The following is a 14,645-nucleotide window of genomic DNA, read 5'->3' on the forward strand; positions in this document are numbered from 1 at the left end:
ATTTTTTATGTTATTGTTTTGTGTTTTCCTTATATGACACATCAAAATGTTTAATTTTAAATTTTGTGTTATTTCTCTAATCACCTCAGTCTTTATGTACATATGTAGGATAAAGTAAATGTATATAACATGAAATGTTAGTTTAACATATTTTAAAGAGCCTCACCAAATATAGAAAAAATTTAAAATATGTGTGTGAATTTTAAACAGCGAAAGGTCAATACTTTGTGACAGTAATTCGAGGCATGCTAGTAGAGAGGCCACAGGCTTTGTTTAAAATTCAAAAACGAACTCTAAGCTCTAATAATTTTTTGTATCCATAGCACAGGTTGACACTATATGAAAAAAGCTAATTTCATTCTTGGGTTTTATAACATGTCTGATCAAATTCTATGTGACTTACATCTTTTAAAACGAATGTATGAAACATAATGAATGAGGAATCTTATACATTACAAGAATTTTTAACCTATGTAATTAAATCAAAACATAAAAGAGAGTATTACTATTATTACTTTTAAATACAAAATAACGAGCCATTCAATTAGAATTTTTAAAGACATCCAAGAATTTACAAAAGAAAATTACAAAAGATTATATTTAAAACATTCAATTTTCATATTTGGTGAGATTTTTTAAAATTTTATTAACCAGAGGTATTTTAATGTGATATGAAACAAAATACCACATGATTAATATATAAGAGACAGTTAACAAACTATTGTTATAGACATAAACACTTACTGATATCCATGGACATTGTCAACAGGATGGGAGGAACTGCGAGCAGAATCACTAATCGCCAGTATTCGGCCAACATGGCGGCGGCCTAGAACAAAACATAAATTACCATATTTTCACGACACAATAGATTTCCTTAATCAAATCTCCAATTAGAAAAAAATATACGAAATACAATGACCTTTGCAGAAATCAAACAATTAAAATACGCCAGAACCACATAAATACTATTTACTCAGTTCAGTCGAAAGTTATTTCATGTATTTTCCAAATCAGATTTACATTTAATCAGATGAAGCACGAAACTAAAACGTTATAATCGAGACTCGGGACTAAAAATTAAAAAGAAACTTTCCAAAGAAACGACATTGTTATTTAAAGTACATTAGCGAAACAATTTAACTGTTGAGAACTTTATGCAGTTATCATTACCCATCAGTGGATAATTTAAATTGATAAATTAATGGAACTTTTAAAACGAAAATAAAATAAACTTGGGTTAAGTTTATTGATTAGGCCCTTATTTATTTTTATAATTTCAAGTTTTCAACAAACTTTGGAGCTTTTGTAAATTAAATGGTCTAATGGTCATTCATCTAAAGTGTAGTTAGTTTTGTTGCTGGCGGGTTAAAGGTATTTTCTGGTATGCTGGTTTCAATAGTTTTTGTGTGTCCACAGTTGATTCTGAGTAGCAATATGGGCATAATGGAGCCAACATATGTTTGTAGTATTCTTCCATTATTACAAACGTGATCCTAATAAGATGTCAAAAACGTTTGACGATTAATAAATCTTAGTCATTCGCAGAGGTAAACTGACGTTATTATTGACTCCCCAACTGTCGACAAACCCCGAATCCCTCGTTCCTCCCTTATAAAATCCAATTTTAACGGGAACCAGTTTGTTTGAAATGCGCAACAATTTATATCTGGTCAATGATTTATGATTATTACAAAATTAAATTGGTTCATAGTTATTGCTATACTAATTCTCACAAAACGTAGCAAATTAACCGCAAACCTAATTTCCACTTGTTAATTAATACAGAGTTTCAACAAATAACTAACTCACTCACTTAATGAAAGCATTGTATGTGCAAATTATTCATTTAATTTTGGCAATTCCGACATTTCCTATTTATTGCACCAATTCATTAACATTCAAATAACTACAAATTATTCTATTAGATTATTTCATAGAACAATTTAAATTCTACAAAGTTTCATTTAATTTACATTAATTGAATACCCCGATACATATTACACATTGTTGTGGAATTAAGTTAAAACATGTCAGTATTAAATTATATTAAGATTGTACTTAAATAAATTGAGTCTAAAAATAAAGTAATCTTTTAACAGTTAATTAGTCTAACGAGCGTGTCCCCATTGAGCTTTTCCGCTAGATGTGTGCTTCAGATGGAATCGATACGGTCAACATTTTTACACGTTTTATGTAAAATTCAATTAAAAAGTCGTCAAATATTTTTCCAACTTGAAATGTCTTTCGCTTTTAGCTTTTAAAATGCATATTGTACCATCAAATATTAATAACTAGCCTGCAAACTATTTGACCTTAGGATGGCGTAGTACTCATCTAAAATTATCTAAAGTTGTCTCCTAGCCGGAGAACTATTTAAATTATTCACGAGTTAGTTCTTCAAAGCCGATTTCAGCCAACTCATGCTTTTCTCAATCTAGTTCCTCGCTTATATTATAATCGTCTGGCGTCACACTTTTGCCGAACCATCCTCTCCTCCATTCTTCCGTGGCCGGATCGATGTGTGCAAAGAGAAAAAAACCTAAACCGTATATTAAATACACGCACTTAAAAACTCGACAAACAAGTCAAATTGGAGCCCTTTTATCCGCTTAATATCTCCAAAGTTTGCGAAGAGTGTTTTTCTCGAACCTCGTTAATTATTACTAGACCCAATCTAGAGAAGACTTTAATCATTTATGGCTTCATTATCCTTTAATTAATGTATTAAGTTGTGAGCGTTGAATGTTTCTCTAATTGAGGCCGCCGTGTAAGATGTAAATGTCCTGTTCGTGAACGAAACGAAACCACCGACAAAGGTAAACCGCACCGAGATGAATCCGCGCGACTTGGGAAACTTAAAGAGGTCGCCCCGTCCCGTTTTCAGCATGTCGCTAACAAATGAGAAAACCTATTTTCCAGAACATTCCCCTTGCACCAAACTCGACTGACTGTCTATTGTACCAACCGCGTAATAAAGTTGCGTATATTAACAAACTTATTGAAATCTGTCCCTCGCCTTAATCCTTTACGGCCACTTATGTCTGCGGTCCGGCGCAAGAGGCTGCGAAAGTGATGGGAATTAATCGTCTGCGTAATGTTTGATAGTTTGATACTTTCACAGATAACGTCCACGATATAACAAAATAAATTACGGGACCCGGTTTTACACTTCGCTGCCGCACTACTAAATTGCTTTTCAGGTCTTTTATAAACAATATTAATAAAATTATTGATTAAATAAATTGTGGAAAACAATTTTTGTATTATATTAAACAAATAATAATCAATAAAAGCCATTTTAAATAAAACTTAATTTTAATTATTAAAGTCAATATTTTCAATTTTTGTACGTATATGAACAAAATTGGAGCAAATATGAATAACTGAAAATTGTAAAATATCGATTCCTATAAACTATGTATGTACATAGTTCATATTTTATTTATTAAAATTGCAAAAAATAAAAAGAAATACCATTGAAATATAGTAATTTTAAATAATAATAAAAAGCAAATTGCCATCAATATTTGATTTATAGATGGTTATAGTATAGGGTTATTCTTTTCATTGATTTTAACCTACAAAATATGCAAAGTGATTTATATTATCTTTATTAATATATATATGTATCGATTTATTGTAGATTTTATTTACCAAAAGAATATTATAAGTATATTTAAAAATTTTGATTTCATTAATTTTAAATAATAGCAAATCCACAATTGCAATTTATTATACACGTAATATATTACAATAATAACTTAATTAACATTATAAAATTAATGTATATGTAAGCTTTTTGTATCAATTTGTTATATTCTATTTTTACCGTATGCTGTATTTTCATAAAAAAACATACATACATACATACATAAAATGTAACATGAAATTGGGATCACCATAATGGACTAAAATAATATTTCAACAATATGTAATCTAATTTCCTTAATCTGTTATTTTTGAGAAATGAAATGAATTTTTTATATTTATATATAGTATGTTACTTAAGTATGTAAACTAATCAACTTTGTATAATATATACATATCTTTTTTATATATTAAAATTGCAAGAAAATACCAGTCAAATGTAGTAATTTTAAATAATAATAAAAAGAAAATTTTCATCAATATTTGATTTATAGATGATTATACTGGAATATTATTTTTATTGATTTTAACATACAAAATACGCAAAGTCATATATAATATCTGTATTACACGTATTGATATGCGTAGTTTTTATTTTAATCACTTTATAATATATCTACAATCAAATAGAATCATTTCGTCCTTTTAAATATTCGGCGTATCTATAAAAATATCTAAACATGACAATTTTAAATCATAAAGTAATATTCTAAATCGAAAAAAATTCATCATTTATTTAAAAGTTACGATTGTCATTATTTTCAATTATTTTAATATTTGTTACGAAAATTAACAATAAAAATAAAATTGACTAAACTAAAATGCATTAAAAATTTAAATAGTATGGTAATTGCATATTATTAGTTATTGCTTTGGAAGGTGATTTGTTTTGAATATAATTTAATTTTATTTTTAATATTATTTGGCAATAAATTCAAAAACCATCAATATAATTTTATTTTATTATTAATGTTAATGAAATAAATTTAAAATCTGTAATACACAAGCTCTTAATTTCTATTTAAAATTTTGATGATTCCAGTTATTATTTGAAGGGTTTTCAATATATGGATACAATTTTTTCTTCGCGAGATATAATAATTCATAATTTAAAATTGATGTGTTTTGGTATTTTTTAATTTGGATAATAATTAAAAGAATGAATTTATTCCATTTGGCTTTTACACATTATAAGGGGAATCCCCTAAAGGTCAATAAAGAGTCTCCAATTGTCGAGGTGAAAATAGATCGATTTGTCTCTCATTAGACAAAAGTTGATAATTATGGAGATGCAGTGACAATTCGAATCTAAACAAGATACTATATTAAATTGAGTAAATATTGAGCTGTAATACCTGTTTCTATAATATTATCAAATTTTTTAGTAATAAAAACACTGAATAAAATATTTGGCTAATACGTTAAATGCATTGCTTATAACTCTGTAACTTATCACCTGATTTTAACCAGCAAGATAGCGTTCATTAGAAAATAAACATACTTTTCAAATAAGGTATCACGAGACTACACTTTGCTTTAAAAAATTATTTGTTAATGCCAATATGGCACATGTCAGTTTTATGGGAAAATTTAGTTAAATTGACATCATTTTTCATCGTTTTTATTCGAGATCGATATCTTGTGTCATTCAAAAGTTATCAGAGTAACCCGCTGTACATTTGCCAAAAACGAAAAGTGGGTCCAATATAATGGAATAAAAGGGTATTAACACATTTTTTTAATTTGAATAATAGTAAAATAAAAATTGTAAATTGATAATTTTATGTGCATAATTATAAAAGAACAATAATAATATGATTATTACATATTTATTAACGTCATGGAGTTAATAAAACTATGTATAATTGTGTATGTATTATTATATGTAATTTGTATTAATTTGTTCTATAAAAGATACATAAATTGTAACGATCATAATAGACTAAAACAATATTTTCACAACGTTAATTTAATTTTCTTAGCTTGTTGTTTTTGAGTCATAAAATGAATTTTCTAACATATGTATATTTATATGTCGAGCGGTCGTTTAGTTTATATGGTTTTGAATTAATATAATTTAGAGCGACCTTCATTTGTATAATTAACAAACTGAAACAATGTATTTTATTACCCCAATGTGAATATTAGCTTGTGCTGATTCAGAACAATTTTAAAACGCCGTCCGCTTGGGTTTTAATATTGCCTGCCAACTTTTGGCATTTGCTAGTAAAATTGCAGTTTAGAAGCGGATAATTTTAAAATTGAATTTAATTTGTTTTCATAGCTCCGATGCGAATGAAAAAATGTTATTTATATACGTGACTTATATAAAATATGATTGCTACTTAATTAACTTATTACGAATATTCCATTTGTTTAAGGCACCCTGAATAAAATTAGTTATTAGTTAGTTTTGTGCGTGCAAAGAGTGTTAATGTGGTACTTGCATTAATTGCATCGATAAGGCTACGCAGATCTTTCGATCTGTATAGCCTGTATAATTGATGTGCGCTATTTATTAAGTCGCAGACTAATATTTTGCGTCCACTTTACGGGTAAAAAGATTGGAGATAGCCGTCAAAATGTTTGTTTGCATGGGAAAGTTCATTCATTGTTGTGAGGTCAGTAATAATGTGTATGTGGTTCAATGTAAGAACGACAATCGATAGAAATTTTGTAAACAACAAATAGTTGAAAAACAAACGTGCAACGAATTTCATTTATTCAACGCAATAAATTCTTCTCTATTATCACTAAAATAAATGTATATGGTGTTTGCTAACGACTGGAAATCTACATTTCCAACATTTGCATTACTTGAACGAAGCAGTGCGAATTCCGTTCTATTAAATTTTGCCCTATTTGTCTAACATGCAATCTCGAAGCAGAACTCACAGATTAGATGTTTAAAGTTGAAGCACACTGTTATTGACTACCGAATAACTGAAAACGACTTCAGCTGTCGAGTGTACTCACTGTTTTCAGAATATTTTGTTTTTACAATAAATACCGCGGTGCGCTGTTATTCTTCCGATAATCCGAAAGTCAAACTGGCCGGAAGCGAAGTCGCGGAATTACATGAAATTTGTTTAATTGTCGTTCCTGTTGCCGGACATGAATATAAATGTGCAATTTTGGCTTCGATCCGCAGTATTTCTGGCGTACAATCGGGATCAATCATGTGAAATGGCCCATTTGCTTTTATTTTGGTCATAATCGATCTCCCTCCTCATTTAATCGCCTTTGTCCCGGCAAGATTAACATTGAACCGAGAAATACCAAGCAGAAATGAAATTACTTACTTACTGGTCTGTGGCCACAGCGGCATGGAATTGGTCAGTAACGAGGTTACAAAGGACTTAGCCCACTACAGCCACGTTCGATTCCTATATTTAATGGTTCCGAACAGGAAAATAAATTAGCGGATATATCTTGCGGGTCAACTGCAACTTTAGGTATTTTATTAATTTGTTCTTTCCTCAAAATGTGTGTAACCACCAAAGAAATATAATAGTGTCATATTGTCATCCCATTTATTTTTTATTTTATTTCATACTTTCAAACAAAGTTTCGTGTAATTCGATTTTTTATTATGAAGTAAAAATATGAAATATATCACTATTGTTAATTAAGTTATATTTATCAGGACCTAATTTCAAGTCAACACCACAAAGTTCACACAAGTTGTACTCTATTAATTATACGAAGAAAAAAGTTTTTGCACCGGTTATTGGAAGCGATGCTGCATTATAGAAAATGAATTTTGTTGGTTTCTCATTCAAAGCGCCGGTTGATCATAGTCACAAAGGACTGACAGTTTAATTATGTTCAGTATTATAAAGAAATAAAGACATTAAAAAAACGGTGAATTACCAAATTTCTATATTTCTATATTTTTAAACGGATTTTGGTAAACTGCTATTTATTTTCTTTTTAGATTTTATAGATTACAACATCCAATACTAAAATTTGAAAAAAAAAAAATGGTTTAGATTTCAAATTAAATTAGTTTTTAATATAATTTTGAATAATGTAAAGATGTGCTCAAACCGATAATCTAATTTAAAAATGTAAACGTTACTGATAAATAAGTGGATCTTATTAATTATGTAATTTTTTAGGAATATTAATCGTCAAGTAACGTAAATTTAATTTGTAGTAATTGTAATAATTTATAATCAAATTATATTGAGGCTGTTTGTTTAATTTCAAATATAATTAATTGTAGCAATTGGTACTAATTTATTTCACTTATTTAATGAAGTAATAAAATTGTATACAGTTTTATTGGATTGACATTTGATTTTAATATTTTTTATCTAGACTTTATGAGTTGACCATTTTAATTAATATATGAGTTATTATCGAGTTCATGCAAAAGCACATGAAAGTTGGAAAATCATTTTATTTATAGCGTATCACTTGACGAGAAAATATAAAACAAAATTGAAACAATTTTGTTTGTGGTTATCATATTTATTAAATCATAATATATTTTTTTCTGATTTATTTAACAAAATTATCTGGTCTAGTTTTAGGAAGGATTATTTGTGTTGCAGCAACCAAATACTGTCAAAAACATAATTTATTTTAATCGAATGTTATTTATTCGAATAATCGCTGTTGCTCGTATTCTCTACGTAAAATTTAAATTACAATACACATACTAATATATTATTAAAATTTATCGGCATTTAATTTAAATATTATTGGGAGTCGTTCCATTTTAAGTAATTGTGTGTTGAAATAATTGTTTCTCAATATTTTTGGTGAGATTGTATAATTAAAGAATACTTCTTTTATTTTAAATCAATGGACTATAATATTAAATACACGACTAGCAATTTTTTTAGTTTTAATAATTATTATTTATTAGAAACTTTTCATTTATTCAAAAAAGACATGAATATGAAATGCAATCTAATGGAAATAATTACAGTCAATCTATATATTGACGTAAAAAGTATTTTATATTCAACTTGTCACACTTTAATTATATTAGTAATTAATAATTATCCTCGTAACGGTAAATAATAATATATTTATTTTCATACGTGAATAATGCATTTTGTTTTGTTCGATGGGTATGTATAAATTTTTAATATATATAACAATTTCTAAAGTAAATTTGAGCTCAATTCATTTTTAGTTAATAAGTAATTCATAAAATAGGAACATTTATTTAAAATATTGGAAACGTTTTTGTATAGATACACCTCTTATTTATTAAATATGGTTGAACGGGAAAATGTAAAATAAAATTTAAACTCTTTCGTTGGTTATTATTTATTAAATTCTAATTTAATTTCTTTTGATTTATTCATCGAAATAAACTGGATCTAATCCTGCAACTGAATATTTTCATTCATATTTAATTTATTTTTGTAATATATTACTTATTGGAATAATTGCTGTTACGCAGGTTTGTAGAATTTAAATTACAATGCACAGTACATACAAATTCATGTATGTATTATAAAATTTATCTCATTTAAATAAATAATATTGGTGTATGTTCAGATAATTATGTTTTTCATTGCGGGTATTAAAATACTTGATTTTAAATATTTGTAACGCACATATACAAATTGGTGATGTGTCTCGTGAATTAATAATTATTAATTTTAATAATGATATTATGTTTAATATAACTTTATTGGATAATCATTTTGTAAAACTTTAGTGATTTATTTTAGTGTTGATTAAGGGTTACATACTCATGCAATTGTTAAAGCTATTAATTTCAGTTTTCTCATTTACTAAAACTGAGGTAGTGTAATTTTGATAGTTTATTAAACACAGCATATTAACATAGTTGTGTGGTAGTTCGTGTCCCCGTTTGTCGTAATACAACATCCAACTTTGTATTACCTGAGAAATACATATATTATTAATATGTCATGTGCAGTTGTACTTGTCAAATATTAACTTCAGACTGTATATCCTAGTGCATGTCATGCAGTCTCGGACATATTAAATGAGCCCACAAACTAATATTATACATTATTTAGTCGTATAATTAAGGTAATAACAACATGATATGTATTCACGCAGTCAATCCATTTACTCTCAATCAAATACTGAACCTTTACCAGTTCCAAGGAAAATACCGATAATAAATAACGAATGTGTGTCGAAGCCAGACTCATTATCCAATTCGTCAAAGGGCGAAAACCCACAAAATCCTACAAACCAATAATTACCGAACCGTTGTGGATTATCGACGGAGATCGCGGTGAATTACGGTCGATGTGTTGTGTCGTGTGTAAATATGATTATTTTCCGCTCAAATTACTCTTTCGGTCCACTCCCGCCCCTATTGAATTTTAGATGCACCAACTTTGCGTATCCCCCGTTCATATTTTACTATTAAACGCTCCCGGGAGCAGATAAAAAGTTTCGCGGACAGTTATCTAGCAAACGCGAAAACTTTCGCAGTGCTGAAATTTGCGGGTTCTGATGCAAATATATAAAAACCTCTTGACAAGGTTATCTTGATAAAATTAAAGTTGTTGCCGATGTAACTTCTCGGATGGACCACTGAAATTTTTAAGATACTGTCAGGATGTTCTACTACTTACTAAAATTACGTCGTTTATGTAGGTCAAATAGAATGAAAGCAATATGCAGCGTAAATTATTAATTTTTTACATCAGAACAGACGATTTGCTGGGTGACTATTTTAGGAGTAAGAAATAAGTAATGTTCTACCACCAGAAACCAGAAGTTTCAGTTTTTATTTTTTAATTTATGACCATTTAAAAAAAAATACATCCTCAAACAAAATAAGAAATTAAACTGAATGGTAGTAGTAAACTGTATTAAGCATTTTTGGTGTTTTAAGAAATTGTTATAGTAAATTAATTATGTATATAAAATATCTGTTTCATTTTTATATGAATACTAAAATCTATTTTAATATTCACTGGTTAAATTAAATTAAAAAAAATGTCAACAAAATTTATGGACAGGGGCAACTATGCATAAATTTAATTATCAGAATATAATTTAACAGTATAATATTCATTAATGAATTTATTATTCAGTAAGATGATTTAACTTTAACATTATCTAATACAATGATTACTATCATCAGATAATAATATATTAACAATGAGCGGATAATAGTTTATAGTATATTTACCAGTACAAGCATGTATATACATAATTAATTAATAGTTAAATTACTAAATTGACATTAATAATGAATTGTTTTCAAATAATTTACTAAGTAACCTAATAAATAATAGTCAATATTGAATATTATTCTTAAAGAGGAACTAGCTTTTAATAAAACAAAAGTTTAAGTTCGTTTTTTCTAGACAAAGTTACAAGAATAATAATAATAATAAAACTAATTTGAATAATGAGAATGTCCTAATTTCGATTGATTAGGTACATAGCAGAAGCTATTGATGTTATAAAATAAATATTCTACCTAAAACTGATCACCATAGTATCAATTCCAGTTCTTGCATGCATTATCAAATTCACAAAGATGTCACACTGTTCCGTAGCATAAAAGCATATTTACTGTTGAGTTTAGTAAAATGTTTATACTTGATGCAACAAATGTCTAAGTTCATTTTTTCTCGAAGCAATCAATAAAAACTAAACATAAACAATAAAACTAATTTGAATAATGAAAATACCTTAATATCAAGTGATTAGGTACATAATAGAAGCTATTGACGTTATAAAATAAATATTCTACCTAAAACTGATCAACTTGGTATCAATACCAGTCCCTCCATAAACTATCAAATTCACAAAGATGTCTTACTGCTCCGTAGCATAAAGATATGTTTACTATACGGTGTATAGTAAAATGTTTATACTTGCTGTAATATAGTTCAAATTCGTTTTTTCTTGACAAAGTTGTAAATAAGAAAAGGTAGAAGCAATTAATAAAAACTTGGTATAATAGACAATAAAACTAATTTGAATAATGAGAATGCCTTAATATCAATTTATTACGTACGTAATAGATGCTACTGATGTTGTAAAAATAAATATCCTACTAGAAAATGATCAGCATAATATAACTGTGAGTTGCTTATTGCACTGTTAAATTCACAAAGATGTCATAATGTTCCGTAGCATAAATGTATGTTTAATATCGTGTTTAATAAAATGTCTCTTGATGTAACAAACATGTTCAAGTTGGTTGTTTCTCCTCAAAGTTATGAAAAAAGGAAGAAGCAATCAATAGAAACTTGGTACAATAAACAATTAAATTAATTTGAATAATGAAAATGCTTTAATATCAATTGATTAGGTATGTTATATAAGCTATTGATGTTATAAAATAAATATCCTACCTAAAACTGATCAACATAGTATAAGTGCCAGTTGCCACAGGCACTATCAAATGCACAAAGATGTCATACTGCTGTGGAGCATAAAGACATGTTTACTATCATGTTTAGTAAAACGTTTATCCTTGATGTAAATTAAATTGTTAATCGAACTCGTCGGAGTGTCATAAATTGAATTAATAAATTTACGGTCAAACAATTATGTATATCCCATAATCGGTATAAAATGTATCAAAACTTTTTATCTACCCAATTTTACTCAGTCCGGTTTAATTGCTACTAAATTTTTTATGATTTACTCTCGGTTTTATTGGTAAAATAATGTCAAATATTTATTTATTTTACCGACGCATTTACATAAATGCAAATATAGTGCAGATAACAATCATATATCAAATTTGTTTAAAACTGCATAAAATATACGAATCCCAGCGAAATATGCAAATGCGATTTGTTGATTTTGTGTTAAAATTACCCTATAGTCAAAATCAATATTAAAACTAAATGTTGGTGTTTGAGTTTTAAAAAGTATGTGTATATTTGTGCGTTGATGTAGTAAACATATTTGAAAATTTATACCTGTAATTTAACAATATCGTCCCAATGGCCCTGTAAACATGTTTTCATTGGAACGAAGCTGATGCCATTTTTATAAACGGCTACATGATGATCCTTTTCATTATACACTGTTATTTAATAAACTGATTATTATTAAATTAATACAAAACCTCGTCATTATATTTATCATAATTGATGTGATGATAATGAACTGATGTGCACTTTTGTTTTAACACTAATTACAAGATTAATAAACAGATTTTTTAAATAAAATTGGGTGTGTTCTTTTAGGCAAAGTTTTGAAATAATAAGTGTTTCAGCTTTGCTTTAATAATTTTATATCTACGTATTGTAATTTGTGACTTCCTCAAACCACTGCTTAATATTGATTTTTATGCAGTTACGCCTATTGTAAATAATAATAAATAAATAAATAAATATATACCTATAAATAATTGACTAATTCGTCATCGTAAATTATATGCTATAATATAATATCAATTTAATATTAGATTCTTTTGAATTTGTAAAGAAAAAAAAATTATCTAAAATAGTAATTTGTTGACACTTTGAATGCTGGACTATTGAGAATACATTTCCATTCAAACGAGATAATAAAATGATTTGTATCTTACTGGCAGCCACTAGACGCTTGAAACGAAATCAGTTAAAATTATCTTTTTATTTCACAACTAAAAGTTTGAGTAAAACGTTGCGCTTTATATTCCTAGTGAGGGGAGTTGACCACAGATGGCACACACAGTATACGCTCTACCTTTAGCGGTTTGTACTGATGCCGTATTTTAAAGAAAATTGGTGTATTTATTAACTACTCCATTGCAGTTTGTGAGAATTACATAAATGCGACTGTAATAATAATAGAAATTATATTTTACGAATACCTGCACCCGGCGCATCCACCATCGTTTCTAACACTACAATAATTTCATTTCAACTTACTTTCTATTGTTGTTTTTTTTTTCTTTTTAAATCATAACTTCCAAAGTCGTTAAACTGCCACTGTTTTTAAAGCATCACACAGCGAAACTTCTACGCACTGGTTTGTTCACAAAACAGGAACATCAACCAAAAACAAAAAAAATTAATAGAAACTCAGCACCGCAACACTTCTTCGCGCCGAGTCACATCCACCACCGGCAGGCAACACGAAAATCCGACACCCCAGTGCGGTGCATCCGGTATTCAATGCAGAGAGAGCGGCATATGCATATCAGTTCACGCTCCGTCGGTCCGATTGCTTATGCATAATGTATCGGGGTACGTCGATCTCGGCAGAGAGAGAACAACTCCGGCGTCCGCTCTTGAAGCTGGTGAGTTTCCCCAATCCAGTGGAACGCGGCGCCGACGCGCGACCAACCTTCAGCACACCACCTGAACCACTGACTGAGGCCGCAGCTCGCTACGTCCGTATAAAGTGTGGAAATTGCCACATTTCGGTGCGCGTGGCTTCTCGTCGTTGTCTGCCGCTTTTCGGTTGTGTGCCGCCGGTTCCCGGCGCGACATACACACACACACGCACACACTATACCGCACTAACACACAACATACATACACCATCGCCTTTTTTTCTTCGCCCGGGTATAATATTAAATTTCTTTTAACGCCAGCTACTTTATTACACTCGTTTACAACTAACCTATTTTCTATTTTCCACGGTAAAAAGCGGCCTTGGCATCTTGCCTTGTCAACATTTATGAGAAAAGTTTCGCATTAGTACTGCTAAATTTATATGACGGGCCAAACCGTTTGACTTTTTACTTACTGAAACGTGATGGATTTATTTTTTCTTGTAAAGCTTCCTCGTCGGTCGCTTACATTTAAGTTGTTTAATAAATTTACATGGAATCATACAGAGGATGATTGTTGTTTTGGTTATCGAATTTCTTTCGAGTTTCATCCCAAAAAATATGTCTATATAGTAGAAAAAAATGTGTATATTTCTTTGTTAAAGCTCAATCAATTCTTTTATTCAAGATAATTACTTAAATGACAAATCGTGCTTTACATTATTTATGGTAGAATAAATAATGTAAGAATAATTACTTAATTAATTGCATTTTATTTGCTGTAAAAAATATGTTTTTTCTATTTTATATA

The 14,645-nt window shown here is 28.6% G+C and overlaps 1 protein-coding gene across 6 annotated transcripts in view; it reads right to left on the bottom strand.

The window, feature by feature from the left end:
* LOC109594497 (hemicentin-2) overlaps positions 1-14,645 on the bottom strand; it is a 300,510-nt gene that overhangs the window by 41,867 nt on the left and 243,998 nt on the right. For 5 of the 6 annotated variants that reach the window (XM_049961987.1, XM_049961988.1, XM_049961986.1 and 2 more), the window contains one exon: positions 745-829. In XM_049961987.1, coding sequence (XP_049817944.1) covers positions 745-820 — 76 coding nt within the window. In that variant the 5' untranslated portion in view covers positions 821-829. Of the gene's footprint in view, positions 1-744; positions 830-13,487; positions 13,919-14,645 lie in introns of those variants that run through there. The other variant, XM_020009721.2, reaches the window with a different exon arrangement.

This window comes from Aethina tumida, chromosome 1 (genome assembly GCF_024364675.1).
Source record: "Aethina tumida isolate Nest 87 chromosome 1, icAetTumi1.1, whole genome shotgun sequence".
Classification (NCBI taxonomy): domain Eukaryota; kingdom Metazoa; phylum Arthropoda; class Insecta; order Coleoptera; family Nitidulidae; genus Aethina; species Aethina tumida.